Genomic DNA, 20,132 nt, shown 5'->3' with positions numbered 1-20,132 from the left:
CATTTTTCTGTTCCTACATCGAATGGATAATAAAAGCTGGAAACATTACTGCAAGCTTTTATCTCAGAAATGTAATGAATAGAAATACCAGCGCTATTAGCGAATTGCTTACACTGCTGTTATCACAGCAGCCTGAGCAACATTCAACTATCCAACTTTTCTCAGCAACTGTTCCTCTGGATTCTCAGAATTGCTAAGACCAACAACTGAAATACCCAATGGATAATGGAACTGTAAAGAAGGTGCAGAAGCTCAGTTCCTCAGAGAAAAAAAAGCCATCCCTCACCACACAAAGGAAACTGAACAGGATCACCCAAGAAGCAAGTAGGTGATCTTGCTTCTTGGCCAGAAGTCCCTCTGGCAGGCCACCTGGTAGCAGTACTCAGTAATAAAAACTAACAGTTTTAGGTAAACAGTTTTACCCCAGCTGCAAGCATATGCTCAGTGAGTGAAATCCAACTCCTGAATAGATTTTGGAACCTGGTAAACTCAGGCTACAGTGCACTGCCCTACATCACAGCAGCAAGGTTAGAAGCTCCAGGATGGACTCCCCAACAGGAGCTGTTTCCAAAGTACCATGATAGTCTGGTTGAAGTGTATGTCTGCAATGCTGTGCTAAAACATCTCATGTCTTGGTTACCTAGGGACATCATTCAAGTGTAGCTGTGCCTTGCCCACACCAGAGAGCAGCACCTTCACTTTGCTTGAGGCAGAGAAACTGATTTTGGGGGAATGGGAGCATTTGTACCACAAAAGAACACCCACACTACACAACCACTCCCAACACCCATAGCTGGAAGACCAAGTGATATCCATGTACTTTGCCAAGTTGTATCCATGGCAGGACTTCTATGGGTGCAATCTGATGGATACCACACACCTAAACAAAATTATCTTAGCTGATTGGCAGCTTGGACTTATTTTAAATTGTTTTAAAATAAGACAAAGTTCATGGAAGTATTTTTCAGGATTTTACTGCAAACCTATGGGTCTGGTCACAAAAAAATATGATACATATAACCATGTTAATTATATTACATTACAATGATGGTATACATTACAAGTAAGTCTGTAAGTTTAAATATACATCTAGAGTTACAACTGAATGTACAGATCTTTTTTACAATACATACAATCAGGAATGAAAATCCCTCAAACCCCAAGACCATAAATAATGCCCATTTTACAGATGATATCTTTTAAACTAAAGGAGAAAAAAATAAAAAAAAAGAAACCAACAGCTTTGACTGACTGCACAGCTGGGGCATTTTGGTCCATAAAAACCCTTTCTAAAAATAGAAATCTTTTTTCATAGCAGCAATGCTTTCTTCAAGCATTTGGATACAAGTAATTGTGAGCCCATTTCAATAATTTTAGTTGACAGTATAGATTTACAAAAGAAATTTCAAAATTACACTTAATTTATCTTCCAAATATGGAAGAAACAAACAATGCCCCACATTGTGGTATCCTGCAAGTCACACTGATGCTTTAAACTAAGTCCATCTGTAGTACGCAGACCACACGCATACCATTTGTTCACATAGTAAACCCACATAAATGAACTGAGAAACACACTCTGCAACAGGGAAAGCTTTGGAGCTCACAAGATCTCATCAGAAAAAAGGCACATTTCATAAAATCCTTATCACCTTCAGATAGATCTCCAGGCAAGGCTTTTCGAGCACGATTACAAAACAGCTTGTTCTTACTCCTACGATCTGCCGTAGCAGTCTATGGCAGCAGTCATTTTATTTTTTCTTTCCCAAGGAGACAGCACCACTTTGGGGGAAGAACAAATGGAAATGAAAAGCCTGTAAAGCTCATTTAGAGAGTGATGTGCTCTTCAAAAAAGCTTCCAGCAAACAGTGTAGTTGAAATTAAGGCTGCAAAGCTGCCATGGTGGAAATGTGCAAATTCTCTTTCAAGGTGACTGGTCAACTGGCAGTTCCACCAGAAGGCCAAACAAAAAATAAAAATAGTTATTATTATTAAAAAAGAATAAAATAAAAACGTTCACAAGAAAGAGTCCACGGGTGGGGCATATGAGAAGCCCAAAAAAGCCTCAGCAGCTTCTTTGACGCTGGCAGTGATGAGGATGCTGTCTGGGGACTGGCCAATGGAGTTAGGGACTGGCTCATCTGTAAACTCCGGATCAAAGTGTCGCAGGTCACTGGGGCCGCTCTGTGGAAAGGACAGAAAAGGAATTTAGACCTTAAGATTCTGTGAGTGCACAGCTGAATTCACTATGGAGACAAGCACCCTTGTACAGAGACTCACAGTGTTATCACCTCAGGCCTCCTGTTTAGCAGCCTTTAACAGTTTACTTTAACCTTTTTTGTATACTGTAGCACACTGACTCACTAAAAACAAGATGATTCAACTTAGTATGGCTGCACTCCCACTAAGCTCATGCAACAGAAGCTAAATGCAAACATGCCACTCTGCCACACAGCAGTTTGCAGTGCAGGACTTTGGTCTCCTAGTTATTAAAGGAAGTTATAAAATGCTCAGAAAATGATGGAGAGAAACCTCCACAACCTGATCTCTCACTTTCCATGTTAGTATCTGACGAGCCAATTTTAATTCCACCATAGGGAAGCTACTTGCTCCCTACACCTTAACTTCTCCTTTGGTAAAATGGGGAGGCTGGGCATTATTTTAAAATTGCCATGCAAATGAAGCATGTGAGACAACAAAAAAAGCAGCAAATGTAGATGGATCATCACCAAAAAGTCAATTACCACCTGTTTTTTACTTTGTTTGGACAGATACAGGGGAAGGAAAGTTCCATTCCCCAAACACATCCACATCTGGCCACTTGCCCCTGGCTCCTGGGCACCCCACAAAGACAAGGGGTAAAAGCACACTCTCCATGCACTCTATAATTAGAAGTGATACGTACCACATTTGGGTTAAAAGGGGGTGTAATCTTCTTATTAATGAGATCATCCCAGTTAATTGGGGAGAAGAAGATGTGATTCTTAATCTCCATCTGTTAAGAGAGAGAAAAATAGATTAATTCAGAACCAAGCTAATGCAAACAGTATGGCCCAGTCATCCTCCCAACACTGCATGAGGGCGCTGGCCAGTTCTCACTTACAAAGTCCTCCTTGGCACCGAGTCTCTTTGTCCTGTCCTTCTGCAAGAGGCCTTCCAGGAGATGTCTAGCTGAGTTAGTGATATTTGGCTTCAGCTGCAAGGGTTTGTTCAAGATGTTGTCGTACATTTCTGCGGTGTTCCGGCTGTAGAAGGGCGGCTGTGGGAAGCAGAAAAGGAGGAGTTAATGAGGCTGACAGGCAGGCATGGGGTTTCTTGTGGGAAAAGGCTGAGTAAGCTAGTTAGATCTGTCATGAAAGATTTGTTGCTTACCAAGCCATAAAGCATCTCGTACAGGACTGCTCCAAGGCACCACCAGTCCACAGTCCGGTCATAGGGCTGCTTATGGAGAACTTCAGGAGCAAGATACTGCGTAAGAGAAGGGAAAGAGCCATGTGAGCCATAGGGATCTTTACAACCAAGAAAGCCTCCCCATTCATGAATGAAAGCAGCTTACTGAATCCCAGCAACATCTAGGCTAAAGGAAAGCTACACTACTTTTACAGACAGGCAGATGGCTTGAGAGCTGCTCTCTCCTGCTCAGCAAGCTCCATGCATCCTACATGTCTTCACTGGCAGCCCTATTATTAGAAGGCCCATAATGCCCCCTGCTCATGTAACCAGCTTTACATACACCTGGGACAAGTCAGTTTTCACTGCTAAGAACAGCTCTTGCTGTCGCACTGAGAGTGGGGGGCTGAGGGCTGGCCGTACCTCTGGTGTGCCACAGAAGGTGGAGGTTGTGCCATTGTGCTCTATGTTTTCTTTGCAGAGTCCAAAGTCAGTCAAGACAATGTGCCCCTGTGAATCAAGCAGGATGTTCTCTGGCTTCAAGTCTCTGCAGGAAGAGATGAAAAAGATAAATATTAGAGGAGGTGCAGCGAGAATATTTTAGGTGCAGCTGTTTAGAGAAGTTCATTAAGCCACCACAAAATATTAAAAGCAATTCCAAGCTCCTATGGAGCTGAACTTTTCAATGCTTATTTAACAAAGCACATGGTTTTTTTTCTGTACAACAAACTGAACAAGGCTGCTCACCGATAAACGATGTTCAGGGAGTGCAGGTAGCCCAGTGCACTGGCAATTTCAGCAGCATAAAATCGGGCTCTCGGCTCCAGGAAGCAACGCTCCCTCTGGAGATGGTAGAACAACTACAGGAGACAGAGAGAACACAAAGTTGTGTAAACGGCGCCAAAGCCTGTTAACAATGCACTTAATTAGACTCAACATATATAGCATGGGAGAACAATAGCAGGAAATGGCCTAAGGATCCTTTGGTAGTTCAAAAGTTGGCAGGCAGAAACATTGAATCTAGTAACTTCTCCCCCATGACTTTTCCCCTTGCAACTTTTTTTGTATTTAAAAGGAAGGGTGAAAATGTCTACCCTACCACCATGCACATGATAGGAAATACTAATAATTTTCTTACTGCTTACCTCTCCACCATTGATGTAATCCAGGACAAAATACAATTTGTCTGCAGTCTGGAAGGAAAAGTGAAGCCCGACCAGGAAGGGGTGTTTCACATTTTTCAGCAAGACATTGCGTTCTGACATAATGTGCTTCTCCTGAAAACATCAGAAATCCATTAACATTTAGTACACTTGCTTAGCGGTAGCAGTAAAAATGTTTTTGATGGACATTGCAATGGCATTGAGAAGAGCAGCTTACCTCCTTCTTCTTCAGGATTGCCTTTTTCTGCAGGACTTTAACAGCGTAGAACTGCTCTTCTGCCTTATGCCGTGCAAGGAGGACCTGAAAGTGCATAAAATTGCAGAACTGAGTAATACTGAAATATGGAACAACTTCTAAACGCAGCCAGCAACAAGCCTTTACTTTAGCTTCTGAGCACTGCCACATCCCTCTGGTTCAATGTGCAAGCCCTTTGCTGGAAATGCCTGACACTGTTACCATTCTGGCAGAATTAGCTAGCCCAAAGATACTACATCTAGCTTCTTTCTCTTCCAAAAGCCAAGTACATCTATTCTTCACAGCACTAGAGGACTGAGTTCCCTTGCTCTTCTAATTCATTCAAATGCAGAGTCCCTGCTCCTGCACTGGGATGTGCTCAGGTTTGGTTTGAGCGATCACCATTCACCAATGGCAGTACAAACCCCACTCGTCGGTATTTCACAGAAGAGCTCAAGAATAAATAAATTAGAATGAAAATAAAAGTTATGCTTACCTTCCCAAAACTGCCTTTTCCAATCACTTTTAAGAAATGAAAGTCTGATGGTTTGGCATGTGGGTTGGATGATGGGCCAAGATTGATCTGCTGTGAAGGACTGGGCTAAAAAAAAAACAGAAACCACATTCATTAAAACAGCTCAGCAGTGAGAGTCCCAACAATTTATCATTTCTAGAAATATAAATAAAGTGACCTTGAAAATAAAGATTAACACTCTTATTGCCACTAAAACTTGATCTCGAACAGATATCTTAAACTAATAGGTACTGCCTAAGAAGAGTCTAACAACCATAGCTTACTTATAAGTGCTTGTTGAAGTCTTCAACACATTCCATAATGAAATAACAACTCATAACTCTTTTTAAACATTTTTATGTTTGAAACAGAAAGTTTCAGTCCAACCCAACTATTCCTCCTTGTTTACATTAGTGTGCTATGAGATTGCACGAATGCAATACTCATGATGCTAATTTCGCTACACTTCTATTAGTGGCCGAATTGATGTTCTAAAAATGTCACACTGAGTAAAATCTACTTACCGGAGGAGAAGGATTAGCATTCATAAGTTCAGGCTCTTGAGGCTGAGAGATTTTCAAGATAGACTGAACTTCAGGGCTGCAAGGACAAGAGCACACATGATCAGGAATTACCGGGACCAGCACAGGCAGATCTTTCCACCAGAGGGCAAGCACGTATCGCGGAAGAGTTTTGGTTGAGTCTACTACAGAAGGCAACCAAAACAATCCATTCGATTTAAAGAGTAAAATTTTTCTAGCGACAGTAAGTTGCATCATACAAAGAAATTTACATACACACTAAGTACGGCACAAAATAGGGACGGGTCCCTAGAAACCTCTGACTTATTTGTTCCAAACCCAGCTCACGGAGATGGTTGCGAAGTGACTAATACCTCAACAAGACAAATAAATTCTTCCGTAACAGTAATGCCGCAGGAATTGCGGTAAGCAAACATTATTTTTAAACTAGATCTCGCAATATCTAGGGATATTTGTGACTGAAATCCCCTCCCCACAAGATTTCTGACACTTACTGCTTGCATGCATAGGAGTTGGTGGCTATCTTCTGAATGAAATCGTTTAGTCCCATTCTTCTCTGCTTCATGAAAGCTATAAAGTAAAAGGAAAGGAGAAACAAAATCGTTAAGCCACCGAGACAGAAAAATCACAGCCCTTTGAGTCTCTTCGAAGAAGTCCGCACGCCGCTCACCGATGAGGATGGCCACCATCCCTCTCATCTTCGAGTAAGTCAAGGTAGGACCAGACGCCTCAGCTGCTTTCACGGTCATTTTGAAGCGAGAGCGGGATACACAGCAATGGCACAGTACCACCAGCTCCCAGCACCGCACTGACTTGGCGAAGCACCCGGCGGCGTTTAAGTGGCGGCGGCGCTGGGCGGGACCGGGGCGGGGCGGCGACGATCGCGCCCCCCCGACGTCCTGTGGGGGGCGGCCAGTGGCTGCCTCGGGGGATGTCGAGGGTGGGAGGGGAAGGCAATCGTCGCTGCCTCACCACCGCCCTACCTTGGGCGCTACCCTCAGGGGAGCCCCCACACAGTACCCCCGCAGCACCTTGCCTCAGGATGCCGAGCATCCACAGGCAAACGAATCAAATCCTTTTTTTTTTCCCTTGACAGCAAACTCCCGTAACCCTGACTTTCTCTCTCCCCCTCCCCCCCTTTTGTTTTCCGGCTCTACTTATTTTACGGTTATATAAAGTTGAAATCTGGCTGTGTTTTTAGGACGACCTCTTCCAGAAAGCATGGGTGTCCCCCCACCAGCCCGCAGTCTGCGTCCGCTCCCGGTGCCGCCGCACCGGCTGAGCGGCGATAAGGGACGCTGACGTCTCCCTGAAGGAGCCGCAGTGACTCAGAAGAACAAAATTTCCTGCCCGGTTTTCAATAAAACAAACAAATGTCCCTTCTGTGCACTGCCCTGATCCTGGCTGGGACATAACTAAAAGGAAAAGGAAAAAAAAATAATGCCAAAAAGGGAAACAACGGGGAAAAAAAATCCGTTCCCTGAACTTGGACGAGAGAGCAGAAATCTACTTCTAGAAAAACTGGGGAGATTACCGAGGGCTGGACAAGTGCAATAACGGGGGGGGGGGGGAGAAAGGGAAACAGCCCCGCTCTGCAGATTTTGTTTTTACTGTACACGGTCATTTGGGAACACCGCGTACCCGGGATTTAATGGCTCAGTCGCTTCCCCACGGGCGCGCCGGGGGCACACCAGGAGCGCTGGTGCATGCACGGCGCCCAAGGTGAAAGGATGCAGCCGGAGCCCTCCTCCCGGGGGTCGCGGCAAGGACCACGGCCTGCCGCCAGGCTCCCCCGCCGGGGCGCATCCCCGCCCGCAGCCCTGGCACGGGTCAGGGGGGAGCCGAGCTCCTGCGCCCTGCAGGCGGCTGGAAGTTTCCACCCGACGGGGTGTTATTCATGCGCGTGTTTCGCCTCGCTGTCTGAACGAAGGGCGCTGGGTTGCGGCCAGCCGCTCCAGCTGCAACCTGCCCCCGTCCTCCCCCCGCCCGGAGACCGTCTTTTTACTCTTTATTTTTTCCCTCTGTACCCGCTGCTGCTGCCTCCCCCCAGAACCAGTGCCGGCCGCTGGGTGGCATCCCCTGGCAGCTGCCTGCAGCCTGCGCCTCGCGGGGGACGGAGGGCAAGCACCGCAACAGGGCAGCCGTCACAGGCAGCCGCTCACCTTGAACGGCAACATGGATGACCCGGAGAAGAGCGAGACAGACCCCTGCGAGTTGGGCACAGGTCTTTCAAAAGCGCTACAATGGCGTTATAGGGAAAAAGCAAAGAGGGAGGATTGCCGGCTCCGCGCCTCCGGTGGCCTTCCCGGAGCAAGGGGCCCTTGGCCGGCCCCGCCGTCCCGGTTCGGGGAAGTGGAAGGGAGCCGGCGCCAGGGAAGGAAGCGGCGACGGGAGAAGCAAGGAAATGTGGACTGCAGCTGGCGGGGCTCTAAATTCTCTCACTTGTGGCTTTCCTCACTCTGTTGCACACAGAGATTGCCACTGTCATTAAAGTAAGTGGAGAACAAAAAAATTTTAAAAAAGAAAAACAAATTCCACAATAAAGTTTGGGATTTAAAACTATCTTTAAAAAATCCCGCTTGATAGATTGAAAGAGAAGCAGACAGTTGTCTCTGTCTCTTCATGCTGTTTTCAGAGTACTGCTGTTAAAAACCACTCGAGATCCACAGTTGGGAGGGTCACCAGAGTCCCCGACCCCTGCCCCTGTGCATGCTGGCATCTCCAGGCTACAAGGCGATGACCCCCGGCACGTTCCTGCCGGCTGTGCACAGAGGCAAGCGGCTCCCAGTCTCCGGCACAACCCGCCCGCACTTCTGCACAGCTTGCCAGAGGCTGACACCCACTGCCGTCCTGCCGGCTCAGCCGCGGCCCCCCACGCCGCCCGCAAGCGCCCCCGCTCCAGCCGGCGACACCAGCTCCCTCGCCCCCGCTCTGCGTCGGTCTCTTTGCAAGGATTCCGCTGCTCTCGCCAAGTCACCTGGCCTCTGTTCGTGCCAAGCGCTGCCTCGGCTGCCCCCCGCACGCACCCGCCTGTATCCCCCGGTGCATCGCTGCGCGGGGACCCCGCTGTTGGAGGAAGGTTCTTTTCCCCGTGGAGAACAGTTCTCCTGCCAGGGCGGAGCGGTGAACCCACCTTTCAGGGACGACTTCTCCTCTTTGCCCCTCATCTTGCTGCCTGTCGGGACCCCGGGCGCGGCGCGGCGGCGCGGAGGCTGTGCCTGGGCTCCCGCTCCCGGCCGCTGCTGCAATCCCGAATAACTCCCCTTCCTGGCCGGGCGGCCCGCAGGCAGGAGGGAGGCGGCGAGGGCGGCGAGGCCGGCCGGCGCTCCCGCTGACCCCTTTATGGACGCGCTATCGAGGGCGGCTGACATGCGGGAGCGTTATAAAGTTCAGCACGGGCCGCCCCGCACACTCTGCCCCGTTGCAACATCACCCTCAAAATTACTGTAATCAGCGCGCACACAAACACACGCACGGGCGGAGCGGGGCGGGGGGGCCGCTCCGGCCCTCCCTGACCTGCCGGCCGCGGCCGGCCCTGCCCCACGGAAGCTGGCGCTGCCCACACTCCCCGGCCAGGGCGCGGTGCGAGCGGCCGCGCACCCACGGCGCGGCTCCCGCGCCCCCTCCCCTCCCGTCCGGCACGGGCAGCGGCGGGGCGGGGGCTGCGGCTGCTGCTGCCCGCGGGGGGCTCGGGGCTGCGGCTCCCGGCCGGGCTTCCCCGGCAGCCGGATAGCGCCGGGGCCGGACCGGCGCCCCGCTCCGACCTGGCACCCTGCGCCTTCCGCCGGCAGCGCCCCCCGCCCGCCCGCGCGGCACCGCTCCCCGCCGCCCGCCACCGCCCTCGCCGGCGCCGCGCACCCCGGCCGCGCCCCGCCGCGGGAAGCCGTGTCCTGTCCTTCCGTGTGGCACCCACCTGCCGGCTCCCGCACCCGGCACGGCCCTGACACCCTCCCGTGCCCGCCGTGCCTCGTAGCCGCGATGTTCTTAACGTGGAAGGGGGGAATGCCGCCCAAGGGACGAATTATTTTTATTTTTTTAGTTAAAGTTAATGTAGCGTTTTAGAACTGGGTTCTCCAAAGCCCGGGGTGTCCTAAAGTTGCATTTTTAAACTTTTCCTTACAATGACGGCAGCAAGCCTCAAGAGTTAAAAGGCAGGAGAGAGCACAAGAAAGGAACAAGTAATCAAAGATCCCATTTCTCAAATGCCAAGTCTTGCAGGAGAGCATCAGAATTTCTCAATAAATCGCGTCAAAAATTTGTGTAGACAATGGCTTAGGGCTGTACAGCTAAAAAGTAAGTACAGGAAAAGAATCAAAGAATCACAATGATGTTCCATACTCATGTTACTTGTTATCTCAGCCTAAAAAATTGACAAACTGTCCTGAAATTCTAAATTAAGAGTTTTTCAAAGCAAAATGAATAATAATAAGGAAGAGGGTAGATGCTGAAAATAAAAGGGAAAGGGAGACTCCACAAACAGAATACTAAAAGTTTATAAAACTCTTTGGCCCAGGATGTACACAACTCCAAAAGAGTGGATGAGTTAAAGAACCGGTGGACAAATCAGTAGGAAAAAAACACCCAAGATTTAACTACACAGGCAGCATGTCTGACCTGAAATGTTCCCGTACCACAAATCCCTGTAAGCCAGGGATGGGTTGAAGCATATCCCTGAATAGTTGCCTGTTTTTTCCTTCTCATGTCATATTGCAATATTAGATAATGATAAGTGACCGGCTAACCCAGTAACCCGGACTGACCTGCATGGACTTTGGACACATCCTCACCTTCTGACAATCTTACACTGCACTTCTGAGTGGCATGATACTGTTTTATTTGTACCAGAAAACTCCAGGAACTGCTGCTCACTGGCAAGAAGGAAAAGAACTGATTTGATTTGTAACCTCATGTGAAGCATTTGGCTCTGCCAAGTACATGTATTCCATGCAAAAGTAGCGCTAGGTAAACACTTGCTCATCAAGCTCTTCACCATGACAGCGTTCAAAACAGCCCCGCATCCAGGCTGTGAGAGATGCAGAAAGACACAGACTCTGCTGGAACCATGGAACACTTAGGCAGAGGGCAGAGCAGACACATACATGCTGGTATGGGTCACCCCAGGGTCCTGCTGACTCAGAGATTGGGACATACCTGAAGTAAAGCCAGGAGGGATGTGAATTGATGTATCTTAAAGAACAAGCAGCAGCTCATCACTAGCGTGGGCCTGTATTGCTCGAAGCACTTCAAAGCACATTCAGCAGCAGCTGAGCTGTGCAAAGTTGTCTTCCTAAAAAAGCCTTGCTGTTTGGAGGGCTTATTCCTCTGTGGTGGGCAGGCAGGTGTTAGTCCTGCCTGACACTGCTTTCAGGGCACACAGAAACTTCTCCCTCTTGCCCTTCAGGAAGGTCAGAGGCTTCAGCAGCCTTCATGAACCTGTGAGCTCCCTTCTGATTCTGTACTGGTCCTCATTGTCTGATTTGGAACTCAGTGCCTCAGTCCTTCAGGAATTCAGTTCTCTGATAGCTTCTGAACTTCAGTTTGGCAATGAATTCAATGCTGAATAAATGAATTCCTGCTTACTTATCTTGCTGAATCAAGACCTTAGGATACAGCAGGTTCCTAGAATTACTTGGCTGACTCTGGAAGGAAAGTTCTTCAAATTCTGCAAATATTTTCAGCAGTATTTGGCTTTGGGTTAATTAAATGAAGTTCGGGGTTTGAACTGCAGGAATGACACAGTCCCCAACTATAGAAGACAATGGCACTCCTTAACAGCATCTGTCCTCTGAAGCAAAATTTCAGAATCTTTTATTTTCCTCCTGTAAATACTGAACAAAAGTCTCTGACCTTGTAATTAAGTTTTATGTGCAACAGCCAAAACTTTCAGTCAAGACCTTCATGCTGACCCCATAAATGGTGTCTTCGAACAGATAAGTAACAGAGTAACAGCTTTAATAACAACCCCAACAGAGATTTTAAATCAGGAGCTTTCAAATGCTGTCAACAGGTCTTCTAGACATTGTGTTGACTGGAGGTTTATTGACTGAAGCCCCTATTGATCTGGAAACATCTAATTGATTTCAGTGTCATATTTTGTGAAATACAAATTTGGAACATCTTTTATTTCCCTTTTCTGATGCTTACAGAGCAGGTTTACTGCATTGTCAGTAAGAGGCTTTAGTGCCAAGGGATTATGCTCACAGGATCACAGAGTGATGCAGGGCTGTGCTGTGAAAAAAAAAAAAGTAATTCCCATCCTTGTAGAAACCAGTGGAAAATTACAGCATTCTTTAGATGAACTGACCTCTAGTTAAAATAGCTGATAAACAGTGCCCCGAGCTCCATTTTAGTCCCAGCACATGGATTAGAGTCTAACACAGTTGTTGTCGCTGTGACTTTATGAGTAAATGTTGCAGGTATTTCAGCCTGTAGCAGTCAGAGAGGGATGACTGCAGGAAAACCATGCTTGTATGCCTTCCCCTGAGCGTGTCTTCCTGGGAGTGTGCCACCCCAAGGTTAGTAAAAGTCTTTGCAGTATTGTGTAGTTTGTCTAGCTTAGAGTCCTCATAAAACTGCACTGGATGACAGATACTTAAATTCATTATTGATATTATGAAATTTAATGTGCTGTGACTGCACAGGATCTAGTCTTAGCAGAACTGAATAGTGCAATATGGAAAAGGAGGTGAAAACATATGATGGAAAAGTGATGAAAAACAAGTCATGAGAAAAATGAACATTCTTAGTGATGCTATGAGTTCAGTCTTCTGGTTTCCTTTGGTCACAAGGCAGCCTTATGTGAGGAGCTCCAGAATGAACAGTGTAAGCCTACACTGTCAGCTGACTCCTGCACTCAGACATTTTCTTCCAAAACTAGTTTTTACAGGATAATAGCAGAAGGGCATTTATGCATTTTCTGACAAGGGCATAATCTGAACAAGTTTCCTTGCACGTCTTGCATGAAATAGATGTGCTGAAATACAAATGTCAGTTGAACTAACCTAGCTATGGGGTCATCTCTTTTTCTCTTATCTCTTCATCTAGTGTTCCACTAGGTGTTGGCTATCATGATATCTCAATGTCCTTTATGTGTGTACAAAACCCCCATGATCATGATTGTCGTCATCATTAGTTCATTATCTTGAAAGAAAAGATCTTTTTAAGCCTGTAAGTCCTCCAGCAACACTGGAGATAAGGTACTAAATGATGTAAACAGTGAGAGAATTTGTCAAACAGAGGAGTTTTTGACAGAGAGAAGTTCAGTTGGGTCCTAACTCAAAACAAGTTTGATTCTTGTCAATGTGAAAACAGAGACCTGATAAAGGAAGACGCACACTGCCAGGTGTCAATGCTTTTCCTCTTGGTGATACCATCGTGTATCTTGCCATCACACTGAGTTTTGATATTCCTTATTATTTGTAGGACATTTTCTTTCAAGAAGTGTTAAAAGGTGTCCTGGGCAGAAGGTGCAAAATATGCATGATGAATAGGGGGCTATCTATAGTGATTTGTGCTTAGTGATTTATAATTTTAGAAGATATTGGGTCTCTTGCAGAACCCAGATAAATGTAGGGTTGTTACAGCATTTCTGAGTGTAGACTAATTAGTCTGAGATAGAGAGTAAGGGAAGAAGTGTTAATTTTGCCCTAGGTAACTGGTCCAAAATTGAGTAAAAATATTTATATATTCATTCACAATATATTTACTCCCCTTAGGTTTTGGTACTCAAGTTAGGCACATATAGTCACCAAATGTACCCTCCTTGGTCAGAAGAGACAGATAAGCACCCTGAAGGCAGCTCTGCATCTGTGGCCTGAATAAGGCAGTGTATACTGTTTATTTGAATGAGTTTGGTCTTGAAACCCACAGATAAGTAGAGGCTGATTTGAATTATGGATGGGGGTTTTTTCTTATTTCTGAAGTTTTACATGTAAAAGATATGGAATCACTTTAGAGAGTAATTTTGTCAACGTGTGCTGAGAGAGCTGGTCATTTTATTCCTGGCCTATATATATTTACATAAAAGAAAAAATCCTGTGGGAAGTGTAAACACCATATATGTTAGCCAGAGCCAGAGATTCCCAACCTTAGTCCAGTCTAGTTATGGACCTGAAAGAATGCTTGTAACATTGTTATAACTCTCCATAGTGCTCCTCAAGGTTGGATTATACATGTTGTCTTCCAGCCAGCATCCCTGTGTGGTTGTGTGTTGAGTGGATATACTAGACATACCAGTTTTCTTGAAATTAATTGACATTATCTTGCCTTGCACTGTGCCTGATATAATCTCAGAGAGATGTGAAAATATTAGTTCTATTTTACAAAGGTGGGAATTGAACCACAGGGTAGACAATGTGTCTCACCTGAGGGAGATCTGGGGCAGAACCAAAAATTAAATGCAGAGCTAACTTTCTCCCATGCTAGTATCTGGATTAAGATTACTGTACACCAATATATATTACCTATGTGCCAACCTTATTTTTAAGGTTTACATGCATTGTAAACAGTCAGTTTTGGATGGCAAGAGCCAGAGCAGGCAGTGGAGGCATTTGCTGTACCTTGGAGGAATGCCACTGAGATATCTGATATTACTATAGCCCTGGTTCCCTTCCCAGCAGGAGCCACCCATCACAGTGAAAAGTGGGGGACTTTGGAGCACTGGCACCTACAAGGCTGTTGTTCCAGGAAGGACCTGAATCTAGATTTGTGGGGGAGGAAGGAAGTATAACCATATTCACATTGAACTGGCAACTGGTAGCATGACCTGCCACCATCCAACATGTTGGAAATGCCAGGAAAGTGCTTTTCCCACAGCACATGATCATCACAAAGAATATTACTAATTAGTAATATTAGTAAGACAAAGAAATCCCACAGCTGTTTCATAGGCAGACACAGAAGGAAAAAGCCACAAACATTCCCAGCATTAATTTCTCTTTTCATTTCCCGATGCCATTTTCAAACCTGTTCAGTTATTCACTGCACCGTGAATCTCTTTGTAGTGTTCCAGTTAGCCCATTTTTTTAACACCTTTACCAAAGTAAATTGGAAACCTTTGATACGACTTTTATTTACTTTTCTAGAAATTGCCTTTAGTTTTTTGTAATTTCTTTGTGTGACTCTACAAAGAAAAGCTCAGGTGTTTTGTCCATAGATTTACTAGGCTTCAAGACCAAGAGAAGATGCTGGAAGGTATAACCTGGCTGTCTGTGTAACAACTCTTGCATTTGCTGCTATGTATATCATGTCCAACAACCTTTCCTCTGACATTTCTTGTCTCTTCCTCTTAACTCATATTTAACTATCTCCAAATTTTCATCCAATGCAAGGATAAGAATCAGGAGGTTTGACAAGCACAGAGACCCACCCATGCACAGTCATGCAGTGGACCATAGGCTGTGAGTATATGACCTTTCCAGCCTTCAGCAAAGGCATCTGCACCCCCATGCATCTGCATCTGCTCATCAGCACCCACATGGTTACCAACGCTTGGATCAGCTGGCAGATCTCCATGTGGGAGCTCCCACTGACTTGCATTAGTCAGCCAGGTGATGAGCAGCTGGGCTGGCACAGCCTCTTCAGCTGGCACAGCTGAAGCTGGAGGCAGACATGTCCCAGCCCACTTAGTGGGCAAGGCACAGTGTTATTGATCTTACATACCTTCACTGCAGTGTTATTTTAAACTTTTTTTTAAAAAAGGAATACAAGTTTGCAAGTGGGCCATGCTCCAAGCAGCTGTGATACTTCTGTAGTGCTCCCATCAGAACCTTATAATATGAATTTTTTTTCAGAAAATTCTTGCATGCAGGAAAGGGGAAGAGCAGGTCTATCTTATTGGATTGCTGGTGAATGCAGTGTGGCTGGTACATAATTCTTAGTGTGATACTAATCTCTATACCCTCAGTGAGATGACCACAACACCTCTCTGCCTAGCTGAATATAATGCCTTGATCTTTCACACAAGATAAGCTTAATAACACTATAGAATTTTATTCTAGGGATTTTTTTATAAAAGAAAGTATATGAGAAAGAGACTCAACAATCTCTATATATTTTTACTAGAGCAGTAGAAAAATTAAGTCCTGGAACTCGGACTTGTTGTGAACATGCCTTAGCTTGCTACAATATAGGAAACATTACTAAGCAGGTTGTATTTTGTTGACAGTGGAGTTCTTTAGAAAAACAGATAAAGTGGCAGGTGAAGAAATTAAGACATAAGAGATTAAGCAAAGTACTGTCCAATGAGATAGGAGGTTGAAAACAAGACTTTCTACCTTTGGTGTTCAGCACTAGCACAGACAGATGAGCCACTGAGGGCAAATTTAAAGCTTGAATGCAGAAAGGCTGAGCATAATTTAGCTGCCAATGGCAGCATTTAGTCACTTGCAAAGCATAGCATTGTGGATTTCTCTATAGTTATAGGGAACTCTCTGACCAGTGCTGTTATTCATGACTTTCACTCAGCAAAGATTTTCACTTATGCATGCTTTTATCCTGAGCCCTTTAAACCTTCAAACCGGCAAATATTAGCAGCGACATTTTAAAGAATGAGAAGATGGGGAAGTTGGATGACTTGGGTCACTGTCATATGATGAGCTTGAAATAGAGTAAACAGTTTGTGAGGCTTGTGACTTTCAATCCCATGCTCAACTCATTGGACATATAGCCACCTCCTACAAAGCAAAACCAGACAGCAGTTTTGCTCCTTTTGTGACTGACCCAGACTGACTGACTCAAAAGAGTGGTTTAAATCACAACTATTGTGCTTGGGATCAAAGTCAAATGCTGTCTTCTCCCAGGTTTGATGAGGTTTGAAAGTAGCACTCAGTTTTTCACCTGATCCACAGTTTTGAGTTCCTTAGTGCTTAGTGGCAGACATGGGCCACAGAAAGGAAAGACATTTCTCAGAAAGGAAGAAAAAGTGTTAGTGCCAGTGTTTGAGATATGAAAGTATGAAATATGCAGTGATCTGCATATGCCACGTTCAGCTGAGTAGTAACTCTATATCTGCCTAATCCTATTTTTATTTCGCTATATCTGTTTCAAAATGGATTGTACAGGGTAGTAAGGTATGCTCAGCTTTTTCTGGAGATAGCATTGTGAAGTCCTTTTTACAGACCACAGTGTTATCATATTTAGTATTATGTACATATACATGTATATAGGTGTGATTGTGCATTTAATTTAATACATATTTCTCTAGATTGTTTAACTCTGTTGAGCAGCATACACAGAACTTTCAACTCTTTCATGTAGTCTCAGGTCACACTGATGAAAGGTCTGTAAGTGCTGAAACCCCAGAGCATTCGCCTTGATTATTTCAAGTATGTTTGCCTTTAAGTGCTGCAGCCACAACTAGTGAACTTCCAAGCCACTTTGGCTGTGTGAGTTGAATCATAGAATAATATAAAATGACTCCTATTCAAGCATTTGTGCTCATTGAAAGATACTTGTATGTACAGTAATGACTAATGAACTAGTGAACATATTTGTTAAAAACAGCTTAAGAAGAAAATGTGTTTTGTTCTCGGAGTGGAGGAAAGTCTATTATAAGGTTAGAAACTGAGAACCAACATTATTTCATTAATGTAATGAGTGTTTTCTCTTTATATGCATTTTTATTCTCAGATGTGGTGGTTTTAAATATTGAAGAATATTATTAGACTGATACATCAGGTCCCACTTTGTTGTATAAGCCTATTTGTGGCTGCCAAGAAAGGGCATAAACTTCTCAGGGCATTTCTCAGTATCTTGTGCCTTTAACAATGTCTCTCAAATCCTAATCCCTGTTAATTTAGGGATTATTTAGTTTTTTGCAAAACTATCAATGGATCATCTTGTGCAGCACAGCTATAAGATTCAAATTCACAAAAAAACATATCATGAAGCTAAGCCTTGGGCATCCACTCACTTGCCTTTATCAAGAGTGTTTTGAGAATATTATTTCATTTATTTCCATGTTTCTTTTGCTTTACTGATTACTTAGAAAAAAAAATTTTAGCTATTGTTTTAGGTTCCTAACTGATGTTCTAGCACTGTCAAAGACTGTGAGACATCTCTGAATGGTGTCTAACATGAACCATTACTGGAGATGAGGTCCTGGACCATAAGAACCTTTGCTTGGAACAAAGAGGCAATTCAAATTCTCTGTAAACAATTTAAGAATGCTAAACTGATTAAAAACTATTTTATCAATATATTACAGCTATCAACTTGTAAAAAGTCCTGTTTTGTGAGACATCGTCCTTTTCACAGGAGATCTTGAAATAAATTTCAAAATCCCATTTTACTCTGAATTGGTTCCACAGGAAGAAATGCAGGCTTCCAGGCTATATGCCATCATCCAGAGCATGGCTCAGCATCCTGACACTTCTGTGGGGCCAGCTTACAAGAAATGTGGAACTGCTGAGATGCTGAATTCTTTTCACAATGTGAAATGTTTAGACTGCTAAGAAAGGAAAAAAAAAAAAAAAAAAAAAAAGGGAACTAATGTGGGAGTGTGTGGGGAACTCCATATAGAAAGAGGAAGTATCGTGTGACTGATCAGGAAATGGGTACAAAGCATGTGTTTTGGTAGTATTTTCACTTGTTTTGGGGGCATTTCCATAGAGAGCTGGAATCTGGCCCTGTGTTTAGGTATTACTTCACTCTGGAGTGAAAGGCAGGCACTAATTTGGAGCGAAACACACCAGCTGTCAGCCTTTGCACATAGCAACACGGCACAACAGCTGAAGGCAGGTCGCACAAACACAACATCCCACGGAAATAGCAGTGTTGGAGAGCCATTCTGGGCTGCAAGAATCAATAAACAATGCTCTGGCTTCTATAAAAAGAGAAAGCTATTTCCAGGCTGTATTTTCTGAGAGGAATTGATTCTCTCTTACCTCCAAAAACTTTGGGCTACATCTGTGCTACAAAAACTCTGGGGAAATATGCACAGCAGCAAGGTGCGAACATGATCAAAGTCCTTTCTGATCCTGCATGCCAAGGCATTTCTTTACCAGGCACAGATTTGACAGGATAGAAATTTAGTCCTCATCATCTTTCTGTAAACATTATCTAGTCTGGAGTACACTAACAACCCTTGTGATGTCAGGGCTGTTCACTCCTTTGGTTTTGGCATGTGATTGGTTTTTCCAGAACCCAGAAAAAAGTCCAAAAATGTGACGGTTTTTCTTGTGTAAAGTGAAGTTCTGCTTATTCATTTTCTCTTGAGCAAGTTGCTGTTAGTCAGATGTTTGCAGAGTTGTGGGGAGGGTAGTGTACTGCCCTCAATGCAATGAAGTAATTTTTAGAGGAAGTCCTTGTATGGACAATTTACATTGTTCATTGTTTTGGAAGACTTCAAATAGCATTTCCAGGAGGGCCAATTCAAATCCCAGATTGATTCCCTTTATTAAGTCATTCCTCAGTCAGCTGGCAGGCGAGTTTGGGTATGCTGGTACAAGTGAGCAGCACAGAAAGCTGAGACAAAATCCCTAACAGAGGATATTTTGGACCTTTCACTCCAAAACAGGAATGTAATTCTCCTGCAGACTTATAAAGGGACTGAAATAAATGAAAGATGTATTTCAAAGGACTGTCATCATGAAGCTCCTGAGCAGCATGCGCAATGATATAGAGCAAGACAATTATTTGGAGGACTGTTTTTGCCATTGGCTTTCCCCTCTCTGGAGAATGAAACTTCTTAGCTTAAATGATTTAAAACTTGACCTATCCCCATTTGCTAAGTAGATCATATTAGTGTACATTTGTCTGGATCACAGTGTAACAAAAGTATTACGGTGTAATTTCCTATACTGCTCCCTTGGTCTTCTTTTTCAGCTTTGTTTTTGCCCTCTGTCTTCTTTCCAGTATTTCCACTACTCTCTGGAGTGATATTTTTGGCTTAATCTGTTTCTTCATTTCACCTTCTTTTCTCTCTCAGGCCTTTCTTTCTTCCTGGCTACTTCAAGTTGAAGCCAGCTCTCTGAAAGCAGCATCATCAGCTACAGTCACCTTCAGTGTGATATCATGAGACAAAGTCATCTTCAAAATCATTTGAGACAATTTCTCAGGTTATTATTTCAAAGGGTGAAGTCAAGTAGGATGTGGAAAGTGGGACAATTTCGGCCACCCACCTCATGGAAGATGTTAAGAAACTGGAGGGAGCCAGAGTGAAAGGCTGTCAAGGTTCTAGTGCACAGGAGCACTGAGGAGAGGCTGAAGAGCTGAGCTTGATGCATCTGATGAAGAGGAGCATCTGAGCATGCATCTGAGCATCTGATGAAGAGGAAGTCAAAGGCAGT

The 20,132-nt window shown here is 44.7% G+C and overlaps 1 protein-coding gene across 2 annotated transcripts in view; it reads right to left on the bottom strand.

The window, feature by feature from the left end:
• Positions 1-958: 958 nt before the first annotated feature.
• SGK1 (serum/glucocorticoid regulated kinase 1) overlaps positions 959-20,132 on the bottom strand; it is a 70,194-nt gene continuing 51,020 nt past the window's right edge. The window contains exons 1-12 of one of the 2 annotated variants that reach the window (XM_054279946.1): positions 6,515-6,657; positions 6,339-6,414; positions 5,827-5,902; positions 5,285-5,389; positions 4,771-4,854; positions 4,536-4,667; positions 4,138-4,250; positions 3,814-3,937; positions 3,373-3,468; positions 3,104-3,259; positions 2,906-2,995; positions 959-2,184 (exon numbers count right to left, since the gene is read on the bottom strand). In XM_054279946.1, the coding sequence (XP_054135921.1) occupies positions 2,017-2,184; positions 2,906-2,995; positions 3,104-3,259; positions 3,373-3,468; positions 3,814-3,937; positions 4,138-4,250; positions 4,536-4,667; positions 4,771-4,854; positions 5,285-5,389; positions 5,827-5,902; positions 6,339-6,414; positions 6,515-6,593 (1,299 nt within the window). In that variant the 5' untranslated portion in view covers positions 6,594-6,657 and the 3' untranslated portion in view covers positions 959-2,016. Of the gene's footprint in view, positions 2,185-2,905; positions 2,996-3,103; positions 3,260-3,372; positions 3,469-3,813; positions 3,938-4,137; positions 4,251-4,535; positions 4,668-4,770; positions 4,855-5,284; positions 5,390-5,826; positions 5,903-6,338; positions 6,415-6,514; positions 6,658-20,132 lie in introns of those variants that run through there. The other variant, XM_054279944.1, reaches the window with a different exon arrangement.

This window comes from Melozone crissalis, unplaced genomic scaffold (genome assembly GCF_028551555.1).
Source record: "Melozone crissalis strain CALT ecotype California unplaced genomic scaffold, PUWL_Pcris_2 ptg000027l_1, whole genome shotgun sequence".
Taxonomy (NCBI): domain Eukaryota; kingdom Metazoa; phylum Chordata; class Aves; order Passeriformes; family Passerellidae; genus Melozone; species Melozone crissalis.
The sequence above is the reverse complement of the archived record's forward strand: the minus strand, read 5'-3'. Positions and strand labels throughout refer to the sequence as shown.